We start from the raw sequence: 27,800 nt of genomic DNA on the forward strand, positions 1-27,800 counted from the left end.
ATTGCAGCTGATATGATATCGAATATGTATGAGCACGTAGTACTCTGTAATATATGATAAGTATGTAGGTAGGGTGGGTAGAAGCGTTTGGTCTGTCGGAGACTAATACATGGAAGCACGCACGTCCCCAGTGTCTCCGCCCCAAAGCTTGGCTGTACATATTTTGGAGGTCCGTGGTCAAATTTTTCGGTGATAATAACAGATGAAAAGGCAAATAGAGGCTAGAGAGGTTCAATGAGAGGTAGGGAAGGGCACCCCGTACCAGAACGTACCGTACTTCATGTGTGCCCCTGTTGGATGACGGGCGGGGCTCGATGGTTCCCGGCTCGAGGTACTGTGCCGTCTTGGCCCAGTTCACAATGGAAGAGACCTGATGCAGCGGGTCTGGCTGTCATCCAGAGTGGCATTGAGGTAGAGTGAGAGTTCCCCTTTCTGGTACCTGGAACTCATGACGCTACATCATGGCTGCTATCCCTTGAGGTAGTCAGGCAGTCTACCTGTACTTTTGTCCGCGGAGTAGCGCTGGTGGCCCCTCCTTTCATGATGGGGTTTTCTGGATAGGTGAGGGCCAGGGCTCACGCAGACGCTCAGAAAAACCCTTAGCTGCTGTGGCAGATGTCGGAAATAATTGAGTGACATAGACGAGAGATCGTTTGAAACAGCGGATTGGGTGATCTGCCAGCAGAGCTGTCGTGTTTTAGTACGGAAACATGTCCTTCTGACCACTGTCAGATGCAGCTTCCGGCCCTCCTTGCCTGAAGCAGCAGAAGTGAAGCGCTTTTGCTCCTCTGCACCGGGGGGCAGCCAATGCACTGTACCTCCGAACCTGGATTATAGGTAGAGGGCATGATGAAACTGAGATCCAATCAGAAACTGACTGAGGTATCAATTTGCCGATGAAGAACCTGATGTAGGTATAGTAGCCTGGAACTGGTAATACCTTAGACTACCTACCTATGTATATGGGAATGCATGATCAAAGAGACCCATGATGCCGGCGCCGCTCCGGCTATGTACCTACCTACCTTACCTTGTATGCCCGGCTTGCTTCCAGGAGTCTGATGTTGATAGGTGTTGATGTCTACTACCTACCTAGGTTATTAGTACCCTTATTTACCTCAGTTATGTAAGGTAACTTTCGAATTACTGGCACTGACGAAAACGCTTCTTAGAGATGGACTTGGTGATGGGCAATGCAATAACTGGTGAATACCTAACAGCCGCTTGCCCTTGTGGCATCCAATCCAATCTTGCCCGCTCCATTTCTCCAGGGCCGAGTCCTTGTAAGTGCTAGGCAAATTATAGCCCGAAAGACGGAGTTATAATTTTTTATTTTATTTTTTTTCGTTCTTACAGCGGTTCCATCCATGAGGTAGGGTGCTAACTACTAAACAAATACCTGCCTGCCTACCTACTATGGATACCTTAGGTGCCCTCGGATTAACCTTTCAGGTACATGCGCCTTCATACTATGCATCGCACTTCGTAAAGTACTCGGCAGTACTGTTTGTCACTTACTCACTGCATCTGCATCTGGGGTCTTTTTTTATTAAATCAATTTGGGACAGATCGTTCGAACTCTTGACTGCTCAACAAGTTAGCCTTGTTTAATAATTCCCTTCCTACAGTACCTTGCCTGACCGACCCTGCCTAGGCCTAGGTAGGCCGTTGAAGAGGAGGCTACCTTAGGTACCTAGGTTACTCATAACCCTCACTCACTCACTATTTCTTCTTGCCTTCCGTCGTCTTAAAAATTCCCGCTTCCCTTTTTTCCCACCATTACTTCTTTTCACCTTTCACTGTTCCTCTCTACCCTTCATCTCCGTCTTACCCTTGCTCCTGTCCTGCTTTGTCTGGCAGTCGCGACAAAGATTGCTCGCCCCCCTCATCTTTCGTCGTTGGTATAGCTGCAGCTGCACGGGCTTCAGAGCCCATCAACGCCTGTAGGCGTTTGTTCCATAGTGAACGCTGCCACTGACTGGGGAGGGCGACAGTTTTCTGCGTTCAACTTGCAACAGTGCTCGAGGAGCTGGGCTGTTGAATTCGAAATTACCTCGTCTCGGCATCGTGGCCCAGCTTTACTACAGGTTGCTCCGTACGAGCTCCATTTCAGTACCTTTTTACCTTACCTTTCTTCGCGACAAATAGTGGTCCGTCCCTACCTACTAGCCTACCTAGAAGCCGACATCCTTCCGTGACCTGCAGCCGTCTTGTCTTGGCGTTCGGCATCATCATCAGCCAAGAAAGACTTCACTTGCGGCTTTGAGCACCACCTCGGACTGTCCTCTTTTGCTCTCTCTTCCCTTTTTGCCGCTGTTGTTGCTGCTATCTTGTTGCTGCTCCGCTCCGCTCGATAGCTCTGCTCTACCTCGGAATAATCTCTTTGTCGGTATTGTTCGGGCCCTTGATTCAATTACATCGGCCCTACCAACAACAGAGCGGAACAGACACAGAAACCCGCCACTCTTGGTACGGGCTTTTTAGCCACTATCAACACCTACGCTGCAGTACTTACATACTGTACATTTCAGTCCAATACGTTTTGCCGCTCGCCTTTTGCTTCGCCTCATCTCCACCCCCGCCAAGATCGGTAACCCAAAGACAACTCAGATATCCCCCACTGTCCTGTTTTTGATCACTCGTCAGTCTCGTTCTGCGGCCAGAAACTAAAATCTTGCCCTTCTGCGTTCGGCACTTCTGTTGTTACCTGGCTTACTGCTGTACGCTGGCTTAGGTTGCCTGCCAACTGAACCGTTGCTTCTAGACTTAACCGTTGCGCAACAGACCCTTGCTCGAGTCGTGCTCACTGACGCCTGTTTCTGGTGTCGCACCAGGTCGTCGCACCAGGTCGTCGCATATTCTTCCGTCACTTTATTTTCTCGACTCTTCGCCTTAAATATCCTCACCAACAACACCCGAGACAGTGACTCTTGTCTCGTATTCACTTCCAAAAATGCCCACTGCATCTGGTTCCTCAAAACCGCCCTCCGCATCGAGCTCGAAACCATCCTCGGTTAAATCTCAAGATGGCGTCAAGAAGTCCCCTAGTCTAGCACCACAGAATGGTGCAACTACTGATAATGGACATCCTCCCTCAGACACGCATCTCAAGCCAACAGCCTCAGTAAAGAACCGTCTCACCCGCATGTTCTCATCCAAGGATGCGTCAAGAGTTCCGACCCCCGCCCCTTCGACTGTCGATTTACCTAATCGCCCGCGGGCTTCTTCCACAAACGGCACCTCTACACCCGCGGCAAAGACTTCGTCCATCGAGAAGGGTAGCGACAGGGCTTCGCTCAAACCGGCTGACAAGGCCACAACACCAGCCAAACCCGCCACGAAATCGACCAGTGGCAAGGAGCCGTCTCAACGATTTGTTCTAAATCCGGAAGCACAGGGTGGCCATGAGCATCATCTAAAATCTAGCCGACGTCAGGAAAAGCTCTCGGATATGTGGAGAGCGATCATCGGCAAGAAGCAGGATGCAGCCGCTGAGCACGATCTATCGCTTGTTTCAAATTGGGTGGATACACTACAACAAGAAAAAGAAGAAGCTGGCGATAGAAAAGGTGGGCCCAGCGCAACGACAACCCTGGTCGAGAAATACGGCAAATGCCAGGAGGTGGTTGGCCGTGGCGCTTTTGGCATTGTTCGAATCTCCCACAAGAAGATTGGTGGCAGCAATGAAAAGCTCTTTGCTGTCAAGGAGTTCCGACGCCGACCAGAAGAGACAGAGAAGAAGTATAGCAAGCGACTCACAGCCGAATTCTGCATATCGTCCTCGCTTCGGCATCCCAACGTTATTCACACACTCGATTTGCTTAAGGATGCCAAGGGCGACTACTGTGAAGTCATGGAATTCTGCGCTGGAGGAGATTTGTACACTCTCGTTCTCTCAAGTGGAAAGCTCGAGGTACAAGAAGCCGACTGTTTCTTCAAGCAGATGATGCGAGGTGTCGAATATCTTCATGAGATGGGTGTAGCGCACCGTGATTTGAAGCCAGAAAATTTGCTCCTGACGACCCGTGGCGCCCTCAAAATTACGGATTTTGGCAACGGAGAGTGTTTCCGAATGGCTTGGGAGACAGACGCGCATATGGTATCTGGCCTATGCGGTTCTGCTCCATACATTGCCCCTGAGGAATATACGGATAAGGAGTTTGACGCCAGAGCTGTAGATGTGTGGGCTTGTGGTGTCATCTTCATGGCAATGAGGACAGGGCGACACCTTTGGCGACTGGCCAAGAAGGACGATGATGAGTTCTACGCCCGTTATTTGGAGGGTCGCCGTGATGAGGAGGGCTACGGCCCCATCGAATCTCTTCATCGGGTAAGTTCATGCAATGCGATAAGGACCCGAGGTACTGTGCATCCCGTGCTAACTATATACAAGGCGCGATGCCGCAATGTCATCTACTCCGTTCTCGACCCCCACCCGACTCGACGCTTGACGGCTGCTCAGGTCCTTAAGTCAGAATGGGTACGTGAGATCAAGCTATGCAAGGCTGGTGAAGAGGGTCTATGAAGAAGATGGTGAGGATGACGGTCAATTTGGAGACTCTGAACTGGAGCGATTCAAACTCGATGAGTAATCGACTTGAGCAGGGCCTACGGTAACGGACCAACTACGAAAGGGACTTCTAGAAGGATGGCCAATATCGAGAGGGTGGGAATAGCGGCGGGTTGGCGTTGATGGCTGCGTTTGGCGAAGCAAGCTACGTCAAGCCACTATGATGATTCGACGACCCATCCTTTGGACTATTTCTTTTGTTATTTTAATCGAGCAATGGTGTTGGGCGTATTGTAAACAGAAACATCGAATTTTTCCCCCCCTTTATATTCATTTTCAAGCGTATCATGTCCTGGCAGGGTGGCGGTTTCTTGCATTTATGATACAGGACGGCAGGGCTTGCTGATAACCCAGGGGTTATGTCGATGGAACAGGGAGTCCCAGTCTATTCACCCACGAAGTCCATTTTTGTTACAGGAGACTGTGTTTTCAAGACAGCGCGCGATGGTAGAGATAAGGCAGGGCAGGACGGTGCAAGGCAAACACGAATGGATATGAATCATGGGAAGAAAGAGAAAGGGACCTTTGGTAGGCCAAGAGGTCTCAAGCCAAGCAGACAGGAAGTTCAGTTCAGTTCCATAGACATCTATCTGGTTTTGGATATGCCTGTCCCCAGAGGTCAAGAAGAAAAGAGGCGTCGATGATATATACTCCTGTCATCGAGACCCAGGAAACATGAAGCAAAGCAGAATAGACAAGACGTTGTTCTCATTTCAGCACAAAGATGCCAAGAGCACATATCCTAGACTTTCTTCTTCTCTCCTGGCTCAGTCCCGGTGACTTAATAGTAATGAGAGAGGCAAGTTTCCGCCTCCCAAAGCATCCTCCGACTCTAGCACCGTCCTGATTATCGGCACAGGTAGCCGGTGACATGATTGGCCATAAACTACCTATTCAGACATGCCTGTTCTGACCTTACCTACAAAAGTGTTGATATTGTGAATCGGATAGCCTATCCGGTGTAATTCGCAAGGGGGATGTTGCGGGAGCATTTAGTCTTGGTGAAAACCCTCCAAACCCAAGTACCGTCGCAATTGTCGCTCAGCAGTGACACAGCATGGTAACCAAAGGTAATATCTAACTCATAATGTGACTGATATTGCTGGCTGGTCCTCAGACAGGCAGCTCAAGGTCCAGAGTAGGGAAACGATAAATACCTAGGTATATAATCACCCCATCATCACATCACACCTGTAGTCTACTGACTTCAAGTTCATCATCCTCACGCCTTTCTGGTACATACATACACACCATCTCTCATAGACGCAGGCGATGGGATAATACGACGTCGCCGTAGTTGGTCTCGGTGCCCTCGGCAGCGCCGCAGCTTATCATGCTTCCATCAAAGGCGCCCGAGTTGTCGGCTTCGAGCAATTCGAGCTGGGCCAAGTTCGCAGCGCTTCGTACGATACTTCACGCATTGTTAGAACCTTATATGGGGCTCATGAGTTCGTCGCCTTCGCTCGGTTAGCTTACAAAGACTGGGTTGAGTTGGAGAGGTGGTCGGGGATGAAGATGTTGACTATCACGGGAGGCGTTGTCTTTCTCCACAGAAGGGACCGACGCCATCGAGTGACTTTACTACTAGTCTCGATGCCAACGACGTCCCCTATGAGCTTCTCACGCCCGAGGAGACCAACAAAAGATGGCCTGTGTTCAATGTTCCTCAGGGAGTTGATACCGTCTTTACCCCTGATTCGGGCATTGTTCACGCCGCAAAGGCTGTCATGACGCTCCAGTTCCAGGCTCGCGTCAACGGCGCGATTCTCGGAGAGAACACCTGCGTCGAGGCTGTAACGCCCCAGCCCAGCGGGGGCATAGCGATTGAAACGTCTCAAGGCGTCTACCACGCTCGCAAGGTCATCATCGCTGCTGATGCATGGACGAACAAGCTCCTCAAGCCACTCGGCGTTGAGCTCCCCATCACCGTCACGCAGGAGCAGGTAACCTACTTCAAGCCCTCTCGCGAGCATGAAGCACAGTTTTCAAACGACAAGTTCCCCGTTTGGATCTAGAGAGGTGAGAAGTGGTTCTATGGCTTTCCCCTCTACGGCGAACCCGCTCTCAAGGCTGGCCAAGACGCTGCAAGAAACGACATGGATCCTGAGGAGCGTACCTGGCGGCCCTCAGAGAGACTGAGCAACGAGCTCCACGGATTTTGGATAGGCTCATTCCCAAGCGAGGCGATGAGCTGAGAACCGTCAACTGCCAATACACAATCACGCCTGATCGACAGTTCATCATCAGCGAGTTAGAGAAGCACAAGGATGTTATTCTCGCTCTCGGTAATGCACATGCCTTCAAGTTTTCTCCCGCTATCGGTCGAGTTACTGCTGAGCTTGCATTGGATGGGAAGACAACTGATGGCATCTCAAAGTTTGGGTTTCCCAAGACAACACCCAGCAAAATGTAGTCAGTCCTTGATGGGCCGGATATAACCAAGGAAATGACTAGAACAAGAGGGTTCCTTTGCAGAGGCTCTACGTCTGTCTGTTCAATATTATCTATGTCACTAAGGAAACTACAGAGACTTGCGAGCCAGGTATCGCTTTAATAGTTATGTCAATCCTGTTTGAAATTCCATCCTATTTCCAAGCCCGTCCAGTACACCACGCGAGGTCTACAAAAACCATCGCCAATAATAGATCCAAGCAAATCCGGGCCAATTCCTGGCCAAAAACGACACAAGGATGCAAGAAGAAGAAGAAGAACAAGAACAAGAAAAACATAAATCAAACCCCCTTCATCTTGCTCATACCCGGGATCTGGCAGCCCACCAGACCAAGCCGTTTCCAATAACCAAATACAAGACGAGAATAGATAAAAATATAAAATAAAAATAAAGAGCCACGGCCGGATGTCTGCCTTGTGCCCGTCCCGATGTTGCGAAGCATCCATTGCGATTACTTCAAGAAATAGCAGAGCCCCATGATCAACAACCACTACAAATCAGTCAATCGATAAGTGGATGGTGCTTTGAATGAACGAGTAGATTGTTGATGTAGGTTTGTTGCCTCTGAACATTCGGAATATTGACGCACAGTATTCATAGCGTCGTCAAGATGTCGAAAAACATTATGTCCACCCGATGGACCTCGAGTTCCGCGAACCGCCATATCATCCAACCTTTTAAAACCGATCCGGACGTATGCCACACAGTAAGATGGTTCAAGTAATAAACAGAAATAACACCTGGATTATTAGGCTGAGAAAATGACCAAAGCGAGCTGGCCGTTGCAGTAAGGACTATTGTTGATTATTGTCTTTTGAGGCCTTACGAGTGAAATAGATCCCACGCGCGTTCGCATAATCGAATAAACTCTTCCTTCTTGGCTCGCTGGGTTTCTGGGCTATCTCGTCCAGCACCAAAGGGCCCACGACGAGTAGGAGCAGGTCCATGGCCCAATGGTGGGCTGCCGTCCTCATATTCAGCGCGCGTCCTTCGCCTGTTGATGCTAGCGCTTCGTGAGGCATCCACAGGTCGACTGCCGGGAGCTGGGGAAGGGGGTGTCGGGGGCTGGTGTCCACCATAGTGAACAAGCTTAGGCAGGAGTTCCGGCCGCCCACCAGCAAGCTCCTGTTGCGCTTCCTCAGCGGATCTGTACTCACGACCTCGTCCGGGCGTAGGGGCCTGGGGAGGTGGAGGGTGGCCAGGAGATGTCATCGGCCCACGAGAGCTTGGACCACTAGGGTAGAGAGACTGAGGCTGAGGAGCATTATCGGGATGCGCTGACAGGCCTTGGCCAAATACATCGCTGATAGGCGGTAGTCGGTTGGCCGTTTGAGTGGCAGGAATGTGGTGGATATGAGAAGTACTCGAAAGGTTGGATGGCTGGTTGGTGATGTGACGGGTCATGGGAGCAGGATGTTGACGTCCTGTAAAGCTGTGGCCCAGAGGGGCAGACTGGATAACTCTCTCATTGGCAAATTGCTCGTGGGAGGGCGCAACGATGGAGAGGCCAGGGGCCTTATTTCTTCTCGACATGCCGGGGGTCTTGGCGGCGAACTGCGACACGGGATCTTTATCGGGACCGTCCCCTTTGGCAGACTGCTGGTGAAGTCTAGCTTCGATAATGTGTCGTTGTTGCTCTCGAACTGACATGCTTCGCTGCAGCTGCTCCTTCATAACAGGGTCTTGGGTGACAAAGCCAGGAGACAGGCAGGCGATACCGACTTCTTGGATAGCAAGGCCGTCACGGGCAGTCATGGGTCGTGCCGAAGTTGGTTGGTTAGATTTGGGCGTATTCTTAGAAAGGTCAAGTTTGCGTGGTCGTGGTCGTGTATGGGTCATGCTGGGAGAGCCGGGCTCCTTCTTGACGAAGATTTTAGGGGGCGCGCCGGCCGATCGTGAACTGCAAGGGCAGGTGAGCAAGGGAGTGGTGAATTGATGGCGACGACGGAGTCAATTGAATGAAAGGATCAAGGTGTACTTACGCGCTGGAGGGTGATGATTTGGCACCCTGGCCCGCAGCTTTCGGGCTGCTGCTGCTGGAGGATTGGGTTGTCGCATGCGATGTCGAAAGGTTGAGAGAAGACCGTTGTGCGGAGGGGGAAGTTCCAACGGTGGCAGCCGAAGTAGAGGGAGCGGGTAGTTCGGGGTTGGAGAACCTTTCGTGAGGAGCGGGAGAGGGAGCCATTGCAATTGCAGCACTCATAATGAAAAGAGTGCGAGTGCAGGGTTGTGGGAAATGGCGACAGGTGGTTCGTGTTGAAAGGAGACAAGAACAAGAACGGGGACGGGGACAGCTGCAAGGAGAAGCAGGAGGGAATAGGTAGACCAGGCCAGGCCAGTCAGCGAGCCAGAGTGAGCCGAGTACCTGGGTTTTTCTGGGTCTGGGTTCTCGCGAGTTAGCTAGAGGTTTCCTTTCTTGTATTGACTAGCGAGTACAGCAGAGACAAAGCCCAAAAAACGGATCGAAACGAATCGGTCGGAGACGACCGTAAATGTAAAGTTAGACAGGAATGGAAACGATCGTGAACGTGGCCGACTCGAGTCAGCACACGATTCGATTTGACTTGGGGCGAGTCTTGTCGCGGGAGTGACGGGCAAGAAAGCCAGAAAGAAGAACGTCGAGAACTAATTGGAACCAGCACCACACAAAGGGAGGCCGGGCTGGGGCTGAGATGGGCTGGAAGGAAGGAACAATATTATGTATGTACTGATCGATAGCTCAGCTCAGGCGACAGAGACCAGATATAGAAGCTGGTTGGTCCGTTGGTAGTGGATGGTTCGACGACGGCTCGCTCTTCTTTTTGCCCTGCGCGCTCTGACTTGGGTCCAAGCTCAAAGCGGGCGGTCAGCTCTGTGCGAGATGTGACAGAGCAGAGCAAGCAGCAAATGAAGCCAGATCCAATTTGTTTTCCCTTGTTCTGTATGCGAGACGGGAGGTAGAGAGAGAGGGGGGGAGGATGGGGGATTCAGAAGGGAAAAAAAAGAAAGAGGAAAGAAAAAGAAAAGAAGAACGAAGATGACGAACCAAGAAGGAGGATAGGTAGAGGAAGAGATAACCCGATTGTTATTTTCCTCTCCTCGTTACAGTTGCAGTTACGGAGTACAGTTGCGAGTAAATGAATAGGTAAGTACCAACTAGTAAGTCGAAGGAGTGAGTGGAAGACAAAGCCAGGGGCGTCAAGAGTGGCCTCGGTCGATCGACTCGCAACTTGATTTATCAAATTCGGTACGGGGTGGGTTGGGATGTTGGCTCCAGCCCGGCAGGCCCGTGTTTCGCCTGGTTTCGCTCAACCAAGTTGGTTTTAGTTGGTTCCCAACTTCAGTTGGTCGTAGTAATTTAGTAGTTGGTCGTCGTAGTGGGAGACGACCACCTGCACAGAATTGCTTATTCCGTCGAGTCCTGTCGATTGGAGAGGTACAGTAGCGCAACCTGTTGGCGACTGTCCTTCTGGAGGTGGGGGTATGGATGGATGGATGTTCCTGATGACTGTCGGGTGCCAGTCGAGTCTGGTATATAGCGAGGGAAATCCAAATACACCTAGATCCCAAATACAAATCGAATAAAGATCCTCTCTTGTCGATATAGATGCTAAGGCTGACTGTGTGACTAGGCCTGTAAGTACTGACGGTGCAGGCAGTTCAAGCGGCTAGCCAGCAACGTAAATAAATATGCAAGACCGTGGGCCAAATGCAATGGATCAGCGAATGAAGCGATCCTCACAACCGACTGTAGATGTGACGAGGGAGAGGCGTTGGTGCCGGCGGTAGCGATAGTACAGTACAGGAGTGACAGCGAGCAATCACAGATAGCCGCAGTTCCGGTTGCAGGTATCAATCAAAAGTCAGGCTCTCGAACGCAGATGGAGGTGGTAGAAGGACGCAATGGTCAAGCAAGATGGCGTCGAAATCTTTCGACAACGGCGAAGAAGGGAATAACAGCAGAGATTCACCAGATCATCAATGAGGGGTCAGTTGGGAACCTGGCGATGTTTTATTTGGTGTCATGTATTTTATGAAGGGGGATACGGAGAAAAGTGACACAAAGCACGACGCCTGGTTCGTATCTTGAAGCAATGGATCCAACCCGGCGAGACGAGCCAAGGGACAAGGATGTGATCGAAAGAATAAAAAATAACTGGGGTGCGGCTGGTTGGCAGCAGTACATGTATGTATGTACCTACATGCCTTGGGTCTCTCCAGGGGTGTGAGACTAGTATCCAGCACAAATCCAAAGCCTCAGAAAGGACGAACTACTAATTACCAGCCTGCCTATACATACATCTCTAAAACGTAACAGAGAGCGGTGCAAAGGCCCCTATTCCAGAGCTCAGCGATTCCTGGAGATCCAACCATACCAACCAACAGGACAAGAATAATAATCAGACAATGGCAGCTATCCGAGGCCTACGTACATCCATACCTACCTAGGTATTTAGGTAGAACTGGCGAATTGACAGGCCGACAAACGTCCTCAAGGAAACAACACACCAGGCATGGCGAGCCAGGGTCCGGGGTCGTCCTCACCTGAATCCTGCTGCTGGCTGCACGCGACCCAAGCCAACGTCGGCCACTCGTCGTTGACCTCGTTGACATGAATTTTGCTCCCACCGTTGCTGGCGGTTTGATATTGATAATACTACCGTACTCCGTACATACATACATACTGGCAAACCCTTCGACGTGGCCCCAGTTGCTCCTGCTTGGTCGCAGATCCCTGTTCGAATTATCGGCCATGAACCTCATATGCGCACGAGTTGTGTGTAATTATTATATTGGCTGTGATGTACTGTTGCAATTTTCCATTCAACCAGCATGTGATGTCCTTTGCCTCCAATGTACTCCGTACCGAGCATGGAGTATCTGGCTCCATCACGCGTCGTTCCTTATTTCCACTCGTTGATCCCAAATTCGTTTGACTGACGACTGACTAATCCTCTAACTATTCAGAGTCTCAGACGCTCTCTAGGCTCTCTCTCTCTCTCTCTCTTTGGGGGGGCCTCCCTTTAGAGCTTCACCTAAACCCTGGTGTTGAAGATCAAATTTGACTTGACCGCTCCTCAGCCTTGATATATACATACCTCTTGTGTCGATCTCGGACACTCAGATAAGCACTTGGCTGTTGAGAAGCAGTGTGTTGGGTTCATAACGTTGGTCTCAGATCACTTCTGAGGACAAATTCGTTGTGACCCGTACCACCACCTGTCGTACCGTGTTTCCGGTGGCAGCTACATGGTCTTTTACTGGAACGGGGGGATGGTGTGGATGGCCCTCCAGGGATGTCTAGAATCTGAAAACCATTCCATCTCATTCCTGTAACAGCCAGTATCAGCACCCTTTTCAGAAGGCTCTATTGATGCTCGCCGCTAGTGAACCCCATGGCGCTGGTACGCTAGCGGTCTCAAGGCCGCTGGTTGGTGGTTCGGGATGGGCCAGAGCCGGTCATCTGAAGAACGATGCAACTTGTTCAGCGGTCCACGAGGAAGTCACTGTAGTTTCAATGTCCAAAAGATTGACAGACTATCAAAGAGCAGCCAATGATAGTTTGCCCTTTGTCTGTCGTCAGCAAACCAAGACCACTAAAGGAGTATGGGGGGGTTCATTAGACGATACGATATTGTTGCCGATGAGAAGTTTGACCTATTCTCGTTTACCGGCAAGCGGTAGGTGAGAATACCCAAGGTAACCTACCTTATATAATATCACCGCAGCTACCTAAGCTTCTGAAATCTCATCCCATCTTAAGGTCAACATAAGGTAGGTACTAACCTAAGGTACCTTACCTCACCACCCACGGAAGTCAAAAATGCCATGCATGTACCCTAGGCAGGTGAGATCGGGGGCCTTCCTCAATGGGGCTCGAGGACATGGGTCGCCCTTGCCAGAGTTCGATTTATCCAATGGCTAGGAGAAGGCATTCCGAGGCAGAACTAACATCCCTCATACTCATATCAAAGAAGTTTTGGAGTGCCATGACTGCCTCGTGGCCATTGACATCGACCCTGGCTCTTTACTGGGTACTTCACCTGGCACCTCCACTCATTAATCTTCGGTGCACCCCCCAAAGAACCCACTTTCAATGATACGTCCTGTCGTCTCCCCACCATCTCAACTCGCGCGCTCTCTGGACTCTCTAGACTCTCTCTCTCTCTCACGCTGAAACTTGCCCCTCACTCGCGCTGGAACCCCCAAACATCCCTAGAGCCCTGACGATCCTTTGATGACGGATATTGTGCACCTGGATAATACAGCAAACCTCCTTAGCAGCTGCTATGCTAGAAACCACAAGGGCTTCTGGATAAGTTGATAGTGAAATGCCATCACTCCGAGTATGTTTGCCTGTTGATATCAATGCGGCCATACGGATAGAGAGTTTTGGGAACAAAGGAGTGTCCATTCGTCTGGATATGTTCTTACAATTGTTTCGGACCGTCGTTTACAGTTGAGCTCCCTCCCCTCAGAGGTCCCCTCCTTTGAACCCCCGCTTACCGTGCACCATGACAAGGCAATAGTTTCGCTTTTATAAGTTAGAATAACAAGAGGAAGTTTGCAAAGTCTCATCGACATCTCCAACTGTCTCGGTATGTAACAAATAGTCTTATTGCTTCAGCACGTCCTTTCGAAATATCATGATCTTCATTATCCACACTCCCTATTGCGATTTTCCGGGATGATCTGCATACGTTCTGATGTTCATCAATCATGTCTGAGAAAAAAAAGGTACCATTTACAGAACAAAAGAAAAGAAAGAAGGAAAAAACTGACAATCCTTCCCTCCAAGACTGAGAAACTCCTCGAATAGAACCCTTTGACTGTCAAAGAATCGTGACCGCAAAAGTCAATCTGGCTTGATCGATATCACAACTGGACTTGAGAGTATTTTGGAGAACAGTTCCATTTCGTAACACAACAACCAATATCTGGCCCCCGCCACGTCACGTTTGGTGTAAACGTTCAAGAGTCTCACTTGCATCGACAGCGCTCCATTTCCGCCTTTATGACGACGACCCTTGTACATAGTATGTATGCCCCTGTCTCTGATCGGTCCTCTTGTCTTGATCCTGGCCAACCGCTTGTGACAGAGTGACAGACAGAATCATCATTTCATCGGCCTCCCACGCACGCACTCTACATGCTCGTGAATGAAGAGAGAAACTCTTCACATCGGAGTTGGTTCATAATGGGGCCTTCCACTGGGCTAACGACTCATGAGACTTGGATCGCTTGGTACCTTTAGGTAGTAGCTCAAGAGTCTGATATGTATAGTCAACAGTACAGGAAAAAGAAGAAAAACGCCAACGCCAATGACCCTTGCTGGAAGGGGAAAAAAGAATAGGCGCCGCACATCTCCCGCCGTCAACGCCTCAGGTGGCTTTTGGTTGTTTTAGCCAGAAAGTAGCGAGCCACGGGGGCCTTTAACCCATCCTCTAGGATCCATGCCTTGTAAAGAAAGAATTAGTTGTACTCCGTATATTAATCTGGTTTCTCTCACTTCCTACTTTCGCTTCCGCCTCGCCTTCAGCCTTTGTTTCTGCTTGCCAGGCCTGTAACTCTGGGCAATCGCAATTGCAACTCTCTCATATTCAACAATGGCTGTGTTGGGACTGACTGTGCTGTCATCGCCGTCGTTCGTTCGTTCGTCGAACCTCATCTCACCTGAGACGTTGTCTCAGGTTAGCAGCTTTGTGGAGGGTTTCCTCCACCTGCGCTGACACCACACACCTCGCGCTACTGCGACGCGACGCCGCACGAATGCCCAATTCGTTCTGCAGCCACCCTCTTCTGGGCGCCGTCGTTTGCACATGTTTCGAATTGTCCGTGGAAAGCCCTTTGATTGGTTCATACCTACTACCTTCAAACATGATCAGAGCTAATCCGTGTCAATACCTTATGTGGTTTAGCCGTCATCTCGACTTATCCCTTCACTTTACGGATACGGTGTACGTACTTGTCATTTTCTGCCATCCATGATCCATTCACTGGACTATAGCATCTTGCCTGCTTGCTTATGTCAGGCGACTTATGTCAGGCGGCTAAAGGGCTGTATGGTTCTCTGTGAGGTTATTTCGACAACCAGGCGACGTCGTACCTGATATGGACTTTGGAGAATCACCTAGAGTTGCTATTCAAAACATTAATGCTTGCACTATATTACGAGTTGCAAGCGATACTGGGGTGTCCTTGGGGCTTGTCGAAACAAATTGCCGATACCATGAGGTTTTACTTCGTTTGAGTTGGAACTATGCTCCGTATGCGGCGGATATTACTTCTATGCGAGCATGGACGATGTCAACTTGAGTTCGACTACCAATGTAACGCGGATGATGCTGTTACTCTGAGTTACGGTGGAAAGGCTGTACCTGCGCCATTGCATATATAGATGTATTGTAAGTCGCGTAACTTCATGCGCTCTCGCTCAAAAGCAGTGCTCGGTTGAAAATGATGGCTTTCACCGTACCCATACCGCTCTAATAGTGTTGGTGAACGAGCATATGCAGTAGACAACATCGGCCCTTTATTCAGTCTGTCCGATCTAATCGGGGTGGTCTATATTTAGCACGACTATCGTTTGTTGATCACATATTGGTTGCACTGCTTTGATGATGTCTAGAACATGAGGCTTGTGTGTAGCGTAAGATTGATGCACGATATGGTACATAGTAGTCTTCGTATATGATGAATGACAATAGTAGGTCACATTTATATCACTTGGTAGACAGTATGCATGCCTCCGAATTATAAACTCGCCGTTGCAGGTTGATCGTAGGCATGTTTTTTTTTTCCAGCTCGGATGGGATGTGGGAGATATGCAGTTTCGACCTACACTTGACCGCATAGGTAGACATTGATATACCGACAAACAATACCCCGAGTATAGCGCCAGAGCCCTATTGCATTTATCAACAATTTGGCATGAAATATAATAACCTTATGGGTAATACGCAACTGTGATGACAATGCGAATAGAGTTACCCATGATATAGGGTAAGCAGCTCAGAACCACATTAGCCCAACGGAGGCGCCTTAACTATAGTACCTAGGGAGCTACTACATGTGCACTGCAGCTACGACAAGATTGATATTTGGTGATGTGTTATCGCATTGGAAACGAATAGACAGTGGAGGAACGTACATCATCCAACAATCACTCAAATTGCTCGCCACGTTAAAATTCGGCGGACGTTAAAACCCGTGGCCATGACATCTAGACTACAAACCGATCAGAACACAGACTGACTAAAGTATTGGAAATGACAATTGCATTTTATGTACTACTATATAACTTGTTCCAGGGAAGTGTTGGCGAGCCTTATATTTCATCTAACCTTGATGATTTACAGAGGCCAGCTGGGAAAAGAAGGTTACGCCAGATCGAATACAGATCAGCAGCGGCTCAACTGTCCTGACCCGGTAACTTATAACTTCCGAATAGTATATAAATATTTTTACACTCCGCGCTACATGCAGACAATTCGCAAGAGACTCATGTTCGTATCGAGATAGAACACGATGAATGACTGAGCGGAACAAACATATAGTGAGCCAATCAGGAGACATGCCTTTTTTCCCCAATTATATCGAGATGCCCCACGTTGCGCCACATCTCAGCCTCACCAAAAATTTCCAAGAAACAATTCTCAGTAAAAGAGACAGCTTGATATCTCTTTTAGTCACAGCAGATCCATACTTTCAGACACAAAACCGAAAAGAATCAGAGTCAGAAAAGGGCCTCCCGCTGCTTACAAATTTACCTCTTATAAGCGAAAAAATGCCTGCGCGAACGAAGAAGGAGGAGCAGCCACAGGCTGAGGATACCAACATGGAGGACGCCCCAGCCTCCGCGCAGCCTGAGGTGAATGGCGAGGATGTTGAGGATGAGGAAGAAGAGGAGGAGATCGAGCCCCAGAGAGTCCGGATCGTAAGCAAAGAAACACAGGTGACACAACGTGATATCAACTGACACATCACTAGCTTCCTGGCTCAACAGACACTGCTGCTTCCTTTGAGTTCACTGATGAAGGCCATACGCTCGGAAACGCGCTGAGATATATCATCATGAAAAAGTCTGTATTATCTAGCATGTCGAATGAAGCCCAACTAACATATGGCAGCCCCGATGTTGAGTTCTGTGCTTACTCTATCCCCCATCCCTCAGAGCCCAAGATGAACATCCGCATTCAGACCTACAGTACGTATACGCAATGCCTCACGAGGTCTGTACTTATTAACAAGTATTCAGGTGGAACTGCAGTTGACGCTCTCAAGAAGGGGTTGGTCGATATTCAAGAAGTATGTGATGTAGTTGCCGATGAGTTCTGGACCAAGAGGGAGGCCTACAACGCAGAGCAGGGAATTGACCGATGAGCCCGAAATTATGTGCTCAGGACTTAAAAGTGTTTGCATTCACATGGATCATGATGGAAATAGAGGCGTTTTGAGGAATCCCTTTCAATGAGATATATACACAAGCCCTTGTTGCTAGTTGCGACCCTGTGCATACTATTAGCCTCATTCTCAGCAGAGCGTCATGTAGTTCGATGCTCACCTCGAGGAAGCCAGTCATAAAGCTGGATGGTAGTCGCTTGTCACCTCGGAAGTTCTCCTCCTTGAAGTAGGCCATGATATGATTGGTCTGCTTCCAGAAGTTCATTGTCTCCTATGTCCATGAAGTCAGCATAAACCCCCTCCCCCGCACATCAATTCATTCCAGCTGTGGAGTTTGAGCGCACCTGGTACTCGGCGTGGGACTTGAAGAGAAGAACGTCCACGACAGAGAGCTTATTCACAAATCGTTGTCGTTCGAATTCTTGCCGCATACGGGTTCGGATGGCGGAGACGGGCATGGGCATGTTGTACATGGTTTGAACTTCGGGGGCCTATACCTGGTTGATCAGCAGCTGGTCGGTCACAAATCCACCGGACAAGCTTCTCCAGAAGTCATTTGTAGACTAGGGATATCGTGAAAAGGAGAATGCGTCGTGGTTCCGCAAAACATACAGCTCGAATCCATTCTCGGTAGGAGGATAGCACTCGTCGCTTGGCATCAGACCAATTGGCCGCTATTCAAAGCATCAGCGATGTTTTTAAAAGCAGCTTAATACGCCGAAACTCACACTGCGCCGTCTTCTTAGCAAACTGGGTCGGCGTAATGGCCATGGTGGGCAATCAATGCTCTCTTGACGTCGGAAACCAATCTGCTCTGACGTTTCCCAGATTCCCGAAGCCGACGGGAGATGCACGAAACCACCGCGGTCATAAGGTCACGTGGAAGAGCGCCACACATCAATGCACCGCCACGAAATCTAATCTTCCATTCATAGGCCTGCTTTTCGTCAGCGGCCAGCAGAAAGCATCTGAAAGTTTAAGGATATTTACATAATAGCCTCATATGGGCTTAATTTGCTTTTTATATATATATGTATAAGCGCTTACTGGGTAGAGAACCAATAAGGACTATTAAAGCTGTGTTCCAGTTCGTCGTTGCCTAAGAACTTAAGGAACTTTGTACCTCGTCTACTCGTGTCTAATACTGTGGTAGTCTAGGCCCTGCAACCGCTAAAGTACCCTGTGGCCAACGGCCCGGAAAAAGATTCGCCCAGTAAGACATCTGGAATCTCGTTCATAATTTACAACTGTCAGGGGACGATTTCAAAAGAAGAAGAAAAGGAATGAGAGCTCTCATATTTTTTTTTTCAGTATCCAAGTAGTTTGCTCCTCATCTCTTCTTTCGGGAGTTTGCTAGTGTTTCTCTTACTGGGTCGGAGAGCAGTCGGGTCGCCTCCATTATCGATCAGGCACTGGAGGCTAAGTCAGTTAGTTTTAGCCTCCGCCAGCAACTTTTCAACGTCATTTCTCTTGCGACAGGAACACATCCTCGGAAAAAATAACAACAAATTCAACAAGCCGACGCACGACCAAAGATGCCCGCTATTCGACACTCGTCCAAACGAAAACCGCCGCCTGATGGCTTCGAGGATATTGAGAACGACTTGCTCATCTTTTCCAACAAGATGAAGGATGCCCAGAACAAGCCACCGCCATCAGGTCCTAGGCACCAGGCGCAGTGGGAAATCTTCCAGATCTCGCATCAACGAAGCCGCTACGTATATGAGCTATACTACGAGAAGGAGGCGATCAGCAAGAAACTGTACGATTGGTTGCTGAAAAACGGCTATGCGGACGCGATGTTGATTGCGAAGTGGAAGAAACAAGGATATGAGAAGGTCAGTGTCCCAGCCGCCGTTGGTCTCATGAGGTATCCATGCTGACCCTGCCTAGCTATGCTGTCTGCGCTGCATCCAGACAAAGGAGACAAATTTCAACAGCACATGCATCTGTCGTGTTCCACGGGCGGAGATTAAGGGTGACGAAGACATTGAGTGCGTCAGCTGCGGTTGCAGAGGCTGCGCATCAAGCGACTAGACACGACAAGCGCGAATATGAAGGAGGAAACACCTGCAAGTTCAAAGGAAGAGACGGCGTTGGGCGTATTATTAATTCATCAACACGCATCGATAACGATTCGAGGCAAAAGCGATATATATCGACGCGATGAGGTAGAAAATCCTTTTATTGGCTGCATCATGTCTTTACCAAAAGTGTGCTGATACTCCTAGCCAGTCTGAAACATCATCTCTGCTTCATCTTTTGGAAAAGCCAGCTCTTCCACGTCCAAACCGGACACTCGGTGGGACAAAGGATAGTGACGACATGGCACCTGTAAGATCTGCCATTTCTGTGTCGGCTGGCTTGTGCTTTTCCTGCTTGTTTTCCACGTTCTTCACCGCCGGTGACTTTGGTGACTCTTTTGATGTGTCCTCCGGCTGTGAAGAGACATTCTCGCCCTCCATGAGACTGGCGCGACGCCTAGAGTTCTTTATAGCTTGCGAGTTGGCTGATGATCGGCGGCGATGATGACTGCCATCGTTTAGCAGGGACCGCCTACCGTCAATACCGTCTCTAGTGACGGCAAAGAAGAAGTTCTTTGGATACATGTGCTTGTCGATGAGATGCATACGCCTCTTCTGGTGTGTCATGCACTTACGCTCACATCCCTCGACGAAGCACGAATACTGGAGCGCAAGGGGTCAGTTGCAGACTCGTAATGGTCGATGGAAAGCCAGGGTATAGGACATACAGTATGCTCGCCTTGTTCCCGCTTCACGATCACTAAAGGGTCGTGGTATTCTTCAATGTGGACGTTGAGCAGATGTTCGCTTGGGAAGTTCTTGTGGCACTCAATACACCTATTAGTGTGGGACTTGTTGTAATGGACCTCGTATTCGTCGTAGGATCTAAAGGCCAGAGGCTCTTTGTGCGGAGGCAAGTTGCATCTCATGGCTATGGTATCCTCTTCGTCGTCGATGGCCGATTCAAGCTGAGTTACTTTTGATACTGGACGTAGGGACGGTTCCGCGTTTGTCTGTTCAGAATCGGAATCTAGATCTTCTTCGAGCTCTCGTGAGCGCTTCATCCTTTTGTTGTGAGCTTGAATGGAAAGGTAGAATTACTTGAGAGCAGTATCCAGAGGATGCAAAGCGGTGAGTACAGGGTAGTGAGTCTTTAGGGAGCTGTGATAGGTTTTCGAGACGAACTGGCAATGTGCCTATATTCTCGCCGGGCGTAGGACAAGTCAATGAGTCAGGTTTCTAGCTAGGTAAACATGGACGGGTTTTATGTGATGGGACTGCCAGATGTTGTGATATAACCAAAAGGTCCTATATTGGAGGTGAGTAGAAGCTCGTCCAGTGAGTGTGATATTTGGTGGGGTCTACCCTGTCAGGCGCTAAAGCAGTTGATGAACTGGCCGGTGATGAGGGGCAGCTTTTACAGTACGGAGCGGGCACCTACAGACCAGTCGGGAGCTGGTACTTGGATCTAGTAAACATATTGAATCACCATGATCACACCTCAGGCAAACTGGGTCGACTGGCTACCTTACTATAGCTAGGTACCTTAGGTAGTAGGTACCTACTATACAGAGTTAAAAGGCCAACATATTGCCTTATATTAATTGGCACCCAGAAAGCAACATTGATATTTATTGATGCTAAATGATCAACGTGTTTGACAGTAAGATCTGGAGATCTGATATTAACATGAAAGTGCCTTAGTACCAAGACTTATGAAGATACTTCGCGCTACCTAGGTAGGTTTGTACTAAGGTTAGTACCTAAGGCAAGGTACCTAGGTACCTACCTAAGGTAGGTAGCCCATGTGGATGTATTTTCCAGGGTCCAAATGTCTCCCGACGAGTAGAGGTAGTTATTAAAAAAGTGAGGTTAGTTCAATAGTACCTAGGCACTCGTCGCAAGGCAATCATCCATAGATCCAATCCATCTGAAGTGAATGGAACCCACAGGCCAGTAATAAGACTCAGCAGCACCACCACCACCACCTAAGTACCCTAGGTAGGTAGGTAGGTAGGTAGGTACTGGCGGGGGCTTAAAATCTTGTTGTGCCTTGGAATGACCGTTGAGCCTGGCCTGAACCTTCCATTGCCCTGAGGGGTTCCCGTCGGTTCATTCATCAATCTTTCATCACTCGGAGGTGTCACAGTGATACTTTTCTCCCTTCTCTTTCAACTCACGTTCACCAAAGTTACGCTTGGCTCTACGGCGCAATTGACAATAGACCTGTGGTATAACTCGGGGTCGATTATTATTGCGCGGGCTTACTTTGCCTTATTTTACTTTACTTTGCCGTATACTTTTATTTTCTTTGCTCTACTTTACATTACCCTTCCATCTCTTGTACTTAACCCACCCCTCCCTCCATCTCTTCACCAATGTGTGTCTTCTCGGCCAACGATTCCATTTTCGCGAACCGAGTCTGGTGCCAGTGCCAGTGTCAAACCTCAATCTCGAACCGACGACCCGATCTGCGAATGAGTTATGGACCGAAAGTCTTTCCATGATCCCACACCAGAGAAAGCATGAACGAAACGATTGTCAGTTCGATACCGTCGCTCTAGAATTGTGCCGCGACACCTTTCGTCCTGCCCTTTACCCCTGCGCATCCGTGTCCGCCTGCGTGAACCTCGAGTTTATATAGTTTATGTCCCGATCCTACCGACTTCGCGATCATGGAACCCGAGACTGCGACGTCGAACGTCCAGGCCGCAAAGCCGGAACATGCGGATCTTTCTGGTAAGGCCAGACAAACGTGGCGGTAAGTTGAATATCCTCACTCACCTGAAGATACGTGTAAAAGAGCCATGCATTCATTGATTTGCCTCGTGTGATCATACCCCGCCAAAACGAAAAAACAAAAAACAAAAAACAAAAAAAATAACCAATACGCCAAAAACCAACATAAAAACGAAAACACCATGATTTGATCGGCTTGCGCAAACACCACATGCTGATTCCTTGCTCATACCCAGTAATCACTCAGGAGCTGACATCTTCTAGCTCGGCAGTCAAACTGCGAAGGCAACTGACAAAACATATGGAAAAGCTTCCAAAAGATAACAACTCTGGTGTTGACATCCCCCAGTTTGAGGCGATGGATACGGTTCTGGATAAGTGAGGAAGATCGCATGCGGCTTGCTGCGCTCATGAAGCTAATTCATATAACCCCACAAAATAGATTCCGCCTTGCCTGCGTGCAGACCATCTATCTCGACTTCGAATATGCTGTCGCCGAGCGTACCGACTATACTATGTGGCAGGTGCATACTAGTATCAACAACGAATATCGAAAAGCCCTGGTTCGCCTCCGACACTTGGCGCAAAACTCGGACAAGCAAAAGACCGATAAGACGGCCAACGAAAAGCGCATTGGTGACAAGGACAAGAACAAGGGGGAGAAACAAAGCACCCCAAAGCAAAAGGGTGACAAGCGCAATGTGGAGCGACGGAAGTTTGGGGATAAGTATCTGGGCTTTCTACATGTTGCTCAGGAGTTCTACAAGGGTTATGTCCAGCGCCTCTCTGCACGATACGACATCCCCGAATTGAAGCGCATTGCTCAAGGCGTCGAGGTGGACGGATCCTCCAGTAGCGATCTCATCAGTCCCGTACCCGATTCGATCTATCCGCTGGTCATCAATTCATGCCACTTTACTCTCATTTGTCTCGGCGACCTGGCGCGTTATCAGGTTCAGTCAGGCCTGAAGAAGTCGAGCTATAAGGTTGCACTGGCCTATTACAGTCTTGCTCACGATCTGAAACCCGATTCCGGTTTCCCGTTCCACCAGATGGGCATGATAAGCCTCGAGGAAGGCAAAGATTTGGATATCCTTTACTACTTTTACCGGAGCATCGCAACGGCTGATCCCCATCCCAACGTGAAGCAGAATCTTGAGTCCAAGTTCAAGAGCTATTTTCAGCCGGATAAGAACCCGTCTAAGAAGCAAGCGCGTGGACCAAGCGATGCATTCGTCACCTGGTTTACTAAACTTCATGCTTCCTACTATAGGGATGAGACCATGACAGGCAGCGGGGAGCTTGAAAGGGAAGTTCTTCATCGGCTTGATATGGCTTCCAAGAACCCTGACTATTCCGAGGTTCTGTTCAGGATGTCGCTGATCAACATGTCGAGCTACTTCATCGCCACCCAGAAATATACCGGTAGGTCTACTAGTCATGAATTGCTTATTGTTGTTTCTAATACAAAGCAGAGGCACAAACACAGGCCGCTTCACGTTTTTGTCACCATACTTTGCGCATCAACGCTCAGTTCATTCTTGCGTTCTGCTCGGCACTCACATCTGAGCTCACCAATATTGTAGGCCGCGAGATCCCTGCTTCCGAGGACCCGGCAACCGCCAAATCAACCCCTGTGATCGAGGCGCTTCTACCTCTGCTTCGTATATACGGTATGTGGCTGGCTGCGCGTCGCCAGGAAATATTTGCGGCTGGAAAAGCTCTTGGCACCGTACTGCCAGATATGATGAAGGCTATCTCAAAGGTCCTCTCACTACTGTGCAACGAGACATATACCCAGGAAAACCTGGCCTCATGCCCATACCTTCTCGCGGAGGATGTCCAGACCCAAGGTCTGCTTCCCCTTGCCCCGGATCAGGTTCCGCAAGCTTGCCGATCCTACTTTTCTGAGAGCGGTGGCTTGAAGCCAAGACTGCTATCCCCAGAGAGACGACTCGGCACTTTCCAGGAGACACTGGCACGAATCTTGGACATACTGCGATGCGCTTACTTCCTGGCCGAGGACGACTTGTGCCCTCTTGCCGTCCATGTCTCCGAGAAAGGCCTTGCTTTTGAGTATAAGGAAAAGCCCACCGCGAACGAAGAGACTTCCCAACCGATGTCTATTGTGAGTTCTCCTACACGGGAATCCCAGAGCAACATCAGGACTGCCAGTCGACATCGCACCATTTCGGAAACTACGCAAACAGGGAACCGGCTTGCGTCCAAGGCGGACGCGAGGAGGGCTTTTGTTGCATCTATCGAGACACAGCCTCCCCATGAGCAGTCTGTACCTGACGATGCTGATAACACTGTCATCAACATGCTTGCTCCTTTCCTAAGGCCTCCTACCCCTGAACAGGCACAATCTGGTCTCTGCTCCACTGATGAGACCTCATACGGAATGCATAGCACAACTGCGAACGAGGTCTTTGGAATGCTTCAGGCCAGCCCTACCACAGGCTCCATGCCCTCTGGCAAGTTTGAACCTCTTCCCTGGGACTGGGTATACACCCCGACACCCCATAAGGGTAACGATACCTCGGTATCATACAAGGATGCTTTCGAAGGCCCTATTAGTCCTAACTTTTCTATAAGAAAAACATCACACACCGTCAGCGCATTTGACGACCCTTTCACCAACTCCACCCCTCAGCTACCAACCATGCCAACTCCTCGAGCTGGCAGTGGCATGATGGCCAGTCCCCGTGTTAGCTCAGCGGCCGAAGAGGCTCATCGCAACAACTTGCTTCAAACTTTTGGTAGCTCCGCCCCTCGTACTTCGGTATCCAGCCAATGGGACCATGACCACAACCGTACGGCCATCGAGACAGCACCTCAATCCTATGGTCCCGATGGCTACGCCACGTCTTCCTCTTTGTCTGCGTTCTCACACCCAAGCAGTTTGTATCAAGGCACACCTGCTAATGGGATTACTCTCGGCATGCCAACTGGAGTTGGCTATATGGACACGAGCCGCTACGATCGCAATCACGTTCAGGATCCTGCACCATCCTCGTCAGGCCGACGCTTTCAAATGGATGAAACGACGTCCAGCTATGATGCTGCCATTTTGCAGGCTGCCTTTTATGGCAATAAGTAAAAGCATAGGTCATTCTTGTGTCTTTTTAGAAGACGGCCGTGGGAATCAGGATATTTCGACCTGCCTAGTTTTTCGTCGACTCTTGCGTTTTCAAAAACGTCTTGTTCCCGGTCTAGACCACTCAGGGCGGAGCATGATTGCATAGCCGACGATTCGCTATAAAGCACCTGCACATGTCCTAGCTTCGAGTACTGGCCTTTTGGAGTCGGCCAGCTTTTGAAGATATTGACGGCATAATGGATTAGCTTAACAGGTGCAGTACGCCGGCCTATTTCACCTGCTCCATGTTTTCGGACCTCGTGCGATAGCTGATGAGTTTGCTCGCCGGCCGGCTCAGACTCAGTCAGTATTCATCCAGTCTGACGGTATAGACACCATTCGTTGGTGCAAGATCTTGGGTTTTAAAGCAAGAAGTCATTCATTTTATATTCACTCAGATAATATGCTTGCCAAATACTCGATATCGTGGAGGATACCATGCCGCTCAATGCGCTTGGGAGCCCTCAGTTTGGGGTATATTCTCCCTTTGGATGCAAACGCCGTTGTTGAAACCGTTTCCCTTTTCCCCAGCAACGCCGAACCACATTCAATGATCCAAGAAGGATGTGCAATATGAGTTGTTGATAGATTTAAGCAGCCTGGTAGGTTTGCTTGGGGAAGGGGTATCTGTATGAGAGTTAGTTGAAGTTTTGTTATCGTTTTACTGGGATTGGTGCCCTGGCCAAGGAGCTATCCCGTTCATAGGAAAGATAGGTAGAGGAATGAAGCAGTAAATTTTGTGAACACAAATTATCAGGAATGATGCGTTTGGGTGGACTTACGAAGGTCCAAGCTCCTGGATGCTCAAACGAGCGAGCCACTGGCCCATGTCAATGCTGGTTTCGAGGGGCTTGTTCTGGAGGATACCAGCCAAGAGACCGCCAGCAAAAGCGTCACCAGCACCGTTGGTGTCGTTGATCTTCTCCTTCTCAATGGCGTGAACGGGGAACTCCTTAATCTCGTCATCACCCTGGATAGCAACCAGAGTAGGGTCGGTACCCTGAGTAACAATGGCAATTCGCTTTCTCTTGGTGTTCTTCTTGGGAAGGTTGGCGAGGTGCATGACAACATCCTTGGGCTCCTTGCTAGGGAGGCCGTGGGATTCGGCATAGGCGGCGGCCTCGGTCTCGTTGCCGATGATGTAGTCCCAGTAAGGGGCGCTGGCATCGACAACCTCCTTGAAGAATTGAGGGATGAAAGGAGCAGACAGGGAGAGAACAAAAGGCTTGTTGTGCTCAGCAGCCTGCTTGGCGAGCTCCATAATGGCAGGAGGACAGACTGAAATTGGTTAGCATTATCATGGTGTTTGGGGGGGTTGTGACCGGGCTCGTACCAGTGAAGTGGAAACCACCGACGTAGTAGACCTCAGCGTTCTCAACGAGCTTCCAGATTTCAGGCTTCTTCAGGTGATCGAGGTCGTAGTGGTTAGCAGCGCCAAGATCCGTGCACAAGCTTCGGTTGTGGCCGGTAATGATAGCACCACATCGGCCAGTCTTCTCCTTGGGGTCGACACGGTATTCAACGCGGAGACCAGCGGCTTTAACAGCATCGTGAAGGATAGCAGCATACTTGTCATCACCAGCGCCACCGAGGTAGACGACACTATTAGGAGGGAGGATGTACTGAGCACCTCGAGCACTGTTTTGGGCAGCGCCTCCAGCAATCAGCTTGGCATCGTAGTTGTTTAGGAGGTCTTCGTAGAGAGGAAGATGCTTCTCCTCTGCGAGGATGGCGTCGTTAGGCTTGAGGCCATACTTGTCAAGAAGGGCCTGGTCACCCTTGGCCTGGATGTCTGTGTAGAACAAAAAGTGCCTGTCAGCAAATGTTCGGTTGCATTGGAGGGGCACTGAGAGTTATTTCTCCTGCAGATGGTGCAATTGAAGAGTAACTCACCGAGGAGAGGGTTCTCGAGACAGAGAAGGGAGTATTCCTTAACGGCAGACATGGTGCTTGACTGTCTTGTTTGGGAAGAGAAACGATGAGATATAGATGAGGATAAAAAAGTAGATGAAGCTTCGGAGGGGAAGAGTTTGAGGTGAATGGAGGGGTCAAACGTCGTCCTGGTCTTGGTGGGGTAAAAACGTGGGGCGTGGTGTTTCGGCAACCGAAAAGGAGCCAAGCTGGAGAAGGTGCGAGTACACGTGCGGCGGCAGGAGGGAAGGAGGGAAGGAATTTCAAGTCGGAGGAGAGTCGAAGAAGATGCAGGTGGTCTCGCCAACATTTCCGTGTATGTAAGGTATGTACCTAGGTACTAACCTACTAGGTTTGTTGATTTAGTACTTGTCCGTAACTAAGGTATTGTAAGGTAGTTTGGAGGCCGGGAACGTTTAAATGATGAGAGAGTCCGGATATATGTACCTAGCTAGGTATGATCAAAGTAGGTGCAAATTTATGATCGACGGAGTGATGGCCAGGGCTCTCTGCTCAATATAAATGAACTCAATCAGCCATCATACGATCCAGATCTGGTTACCTCACCACAGTCCGCAT

At 49.5% G+C, this 27,800-nt stretch overlaps 9 protein-coding genes across 17 annotated transcripts; 5 read left to right on the forward strand and 4 right to left on the reverse strand.

The window, feature by feature from the left end:
• The first annotated feature begins 1,551 nt into the window (after positions 1–1,551).
• On the forward strand, positions 1,552–5,584 carry FVEG_08257 (HAL protein kinase). The gene is made up of 2 exons (XM_018897125.1): positions 1,552–4,330; positions 4,394–5,584. The coding sequence occupies exons 1-2, from the start codon at positions 2,954–2,956 to the stop codon at positions 4,523–4,525; spliced, it is 1,509 nt and encodes a 502-aa protein (XP_018754704.1). The 5' UTR covers positions 1,552–2,953; the 3' UTR covers positions 4,526–5,584.
• Positions 5,585–5,903: 319 nt separating this feature from the next.
• On the forward strand, positions 5,904–6,585 carry FVEG_08258 (sarcosine oxidase; the record flags this gene model as incomplete). The annotated part of the gene is made up of 2 exons (XM_018897126.1): positions 5,904–5,973; positions 6,062–6,585. 2 exons carry the CDS (start codon positions 5,904–5,906, stop codon positions 6,583–6,585), a joined length of 594 nt encoding a protein of 197 aa, XP_018754705.1.
• A 348-nt stretch (positions 6,586–6,933) lies between these two features.
• Positions 6,934–11,097, reverse strand: FVEG_08259 (hypothetical protein). Of its 3 annotated transcripts, none has more exons than XM_018897129.1 (3): positions 10,048–11,097; positions 9,005–9,403; positions 6,934–8,922 (listed from the first exon to the last, which is right to left on the reverse strand). In XM_018897129.1, the coding sequence occupies exons 2-3, from the start codon at positions 9,223–9,225 to the stop codon at positions 7,845–7,847; spliced, it is 1,299 nt and encodes a 432-aa protein (XP_018754708.1). In that variant the 5' UTR covers positions 9,226–9,403; positions 10,048–11,097; the 3' UTR covers positions 6,934–7,844. The 3 variants fall into 3 exon arrangements, with proteins under 3 accessions (XP_018754708.1, XP_018754707.1, XP_018754706.1); XM_018897128.1 differs by having other exon boundaries at positions 9,459–11,097; XM_018897127.1 differs by having other exon boundaries at positions 9,005–11,097.
• A 5,539-nt stretch (positions 11,098–16,636) lies between these two features.
• Positions 16,637–17,586, forward strand: FVEG_08260 (DNA-directed RNA polymerase I and III subunit RPAC2). The gene is made up of 4 exons (XM_018897130.1): positions 16,637–16,938; positions 16,992–17,083; positions 17,132–17,208; positions 17,260–17,586. The coding sequence occupies exons 1-4, from the start codon at positions 16,789–16,791 to the stop codon at positions 17,382–17,384; spliced, it is 444 nt and encodes a 147-aa protein (XP_018754709.1). The 5' UTR covers positions 16,637–16,788; the 3' UTR covers positions 17,385–17,586.
• Positions 17,019–18,351, reverse strand: FVEG_08261 (NADH-ubiquinone oxidoreductase 14.8 kDa subunit). Its single transcript, XM_018897131.1, has 5 exons — positions 18,134–18,351; positions 18,018–18,079; positions 17,750–17,896; positions 17,566–17,676; positions 17,019–17,510 (listed from the first exon to the last, which is right to left on the reverse strand). Exons 1-5 carry the CDS (start codon positions 18,174–18,176, stop codon positions 17,499–17,501), a joined length of 375 nt encoding a protein of 124 aa, XP_018754710.1. The 5' UTR covers positions 18,177–18,351; the 3' UTR covers positions 17,019–17,498.
• Positions 18,352–18,636: 285 nt separating this feature from the next.
• Positions 18,637–20,782, forward strand: FVEG_08262 (hypothetical protein). Of its 2 annotated transcripts, XM_018897133.1 has the most exons (3): positions 18,637–19,243; positions 19,299–19,576; positions 19,641–20,782. In XM_018897133.1, the coding sequence occupies exons 1-2, from the start codon at positions 18,941–18,943 to the stop codon at positions 19,440–19,442; spliced, it is 447 nt and encodes a 148-aa protein (XP_018754712.1). In that variant the 5' UTR covers positions 18,637–18,940; the 3' UTR covers positions 19,443–19,576; positions 19,641–20,782. The 2 variants fall into 2 exon arrangements, with proteins under 2 accessions (XP_018754712.1, XP_018754711.1); XM_018897132.1 differs by having other exon boundaries at positions 19,299–20,782.
• On the reverse strand, positions 19,465–20,851 carry FVEG_08263 (hypothetical protein). 3 transcript variants are annotated; one of them, XM_018897136.1, is made up of 4 exons: positions 20,795–20,851; positions 20,531–20,737; positions 20,158–20,468; positions 19,465–20,092 (listed from the first exon to the last, which is right to left on the reverse strand). In XM_018897136.1, the coding sequence occupies exons 3-4, from the start codon at positions 20,356–20,358 to the stop codon at positions 19,661–19,663; spliced, it is 633 nt and encodes a 210-aa protein (XP_018754715.1). In that variant the 5' UTR covers positions 20,359–20,468; positions 20,531–20,737; positions 20,795–20,851; the 3' UTR covers positions 19,465–19,660. The 3 variants fall into 3 exon arrangements, with proteins under 3 accessions (XP_018754715.1, XP_018754714.1, XP_018754713.1); XM_018897135.1 differs by having other exon boundaries at positions 20,531–20,851; XM_018897134.1 differs by having other exon boundaries at positions 20,158–20,851.
• A 672-nt stretch (positions 20,852–21,523) lies between these two features.
• On the forward strand, positions 21,524–26,700 carry FVEG_16281 (hypothetical protein). Of its 4 annotated transcripts, XM_018905528.1 has the most exons (4): positions 21,524–22,190; positions 22,433–22,546; positions 22,611–23,593; positions 23,644–26,700. In XM_018905528.1, the coding sequence occupies exons 1-4, from the start codon at positions 22,105–22,107 to the stop codon at positions 25,269–25,271; spliced, it is 2,811 nt and encodes a 936-aa protein (XP_018754716.1). In that variant the 5' UTR covers positions 21,524–22,104; the 3' UTR covers positions 25,272–26,700. The 4 variants fall into 4 exon arrangements, with proteins under 4 accessions (XP_018754716.1, XP_018754717.1, XP_018754718.1 ...); XM_018905529.1 differs by having other exon boundaries at positions 21,524–22,546; XM_018905530.1 differs by having other exon boundaries at positions 22,433–23,593.
• FVEG_08266 (adenosine kinase) lies at positions 25,707–27,531 on the reverse strand (the record flags this gene model as incomplete). The annotated part of the gene is made up of 4 exons (XM_018897137.1): positions 25,707–25,937; positions 26,093–26,588; positions 26,644–27,102; positions 27,204–27,531. The coding sequence occupies 4 exons, from the start codon at positions 27,529–27,531 to the stop codon at positions 25,901–25,903; spliced, it is 1,320 nt and encodes a 439-aa protein (XP_018754720.1). The 3' UTR covers positions 25,707–25,900.
• Positions 27,532–27,800: the final 269 nt, after the last annotated feature.

Source organism: Fusarium verticillioides, chromosome 3 (assembly GCF_000149555.1).
Source record: "Fusarium verticillioides 7600 chromosome 3, whole genome shotgun sequence".
NCBI classification, from domain to species: Eukaryota; Fungi; Ascomycota; class Sordariomycetes; order Hypocreales; family Nectriaceae; genus Fusarium; species Fusarium verticillioides.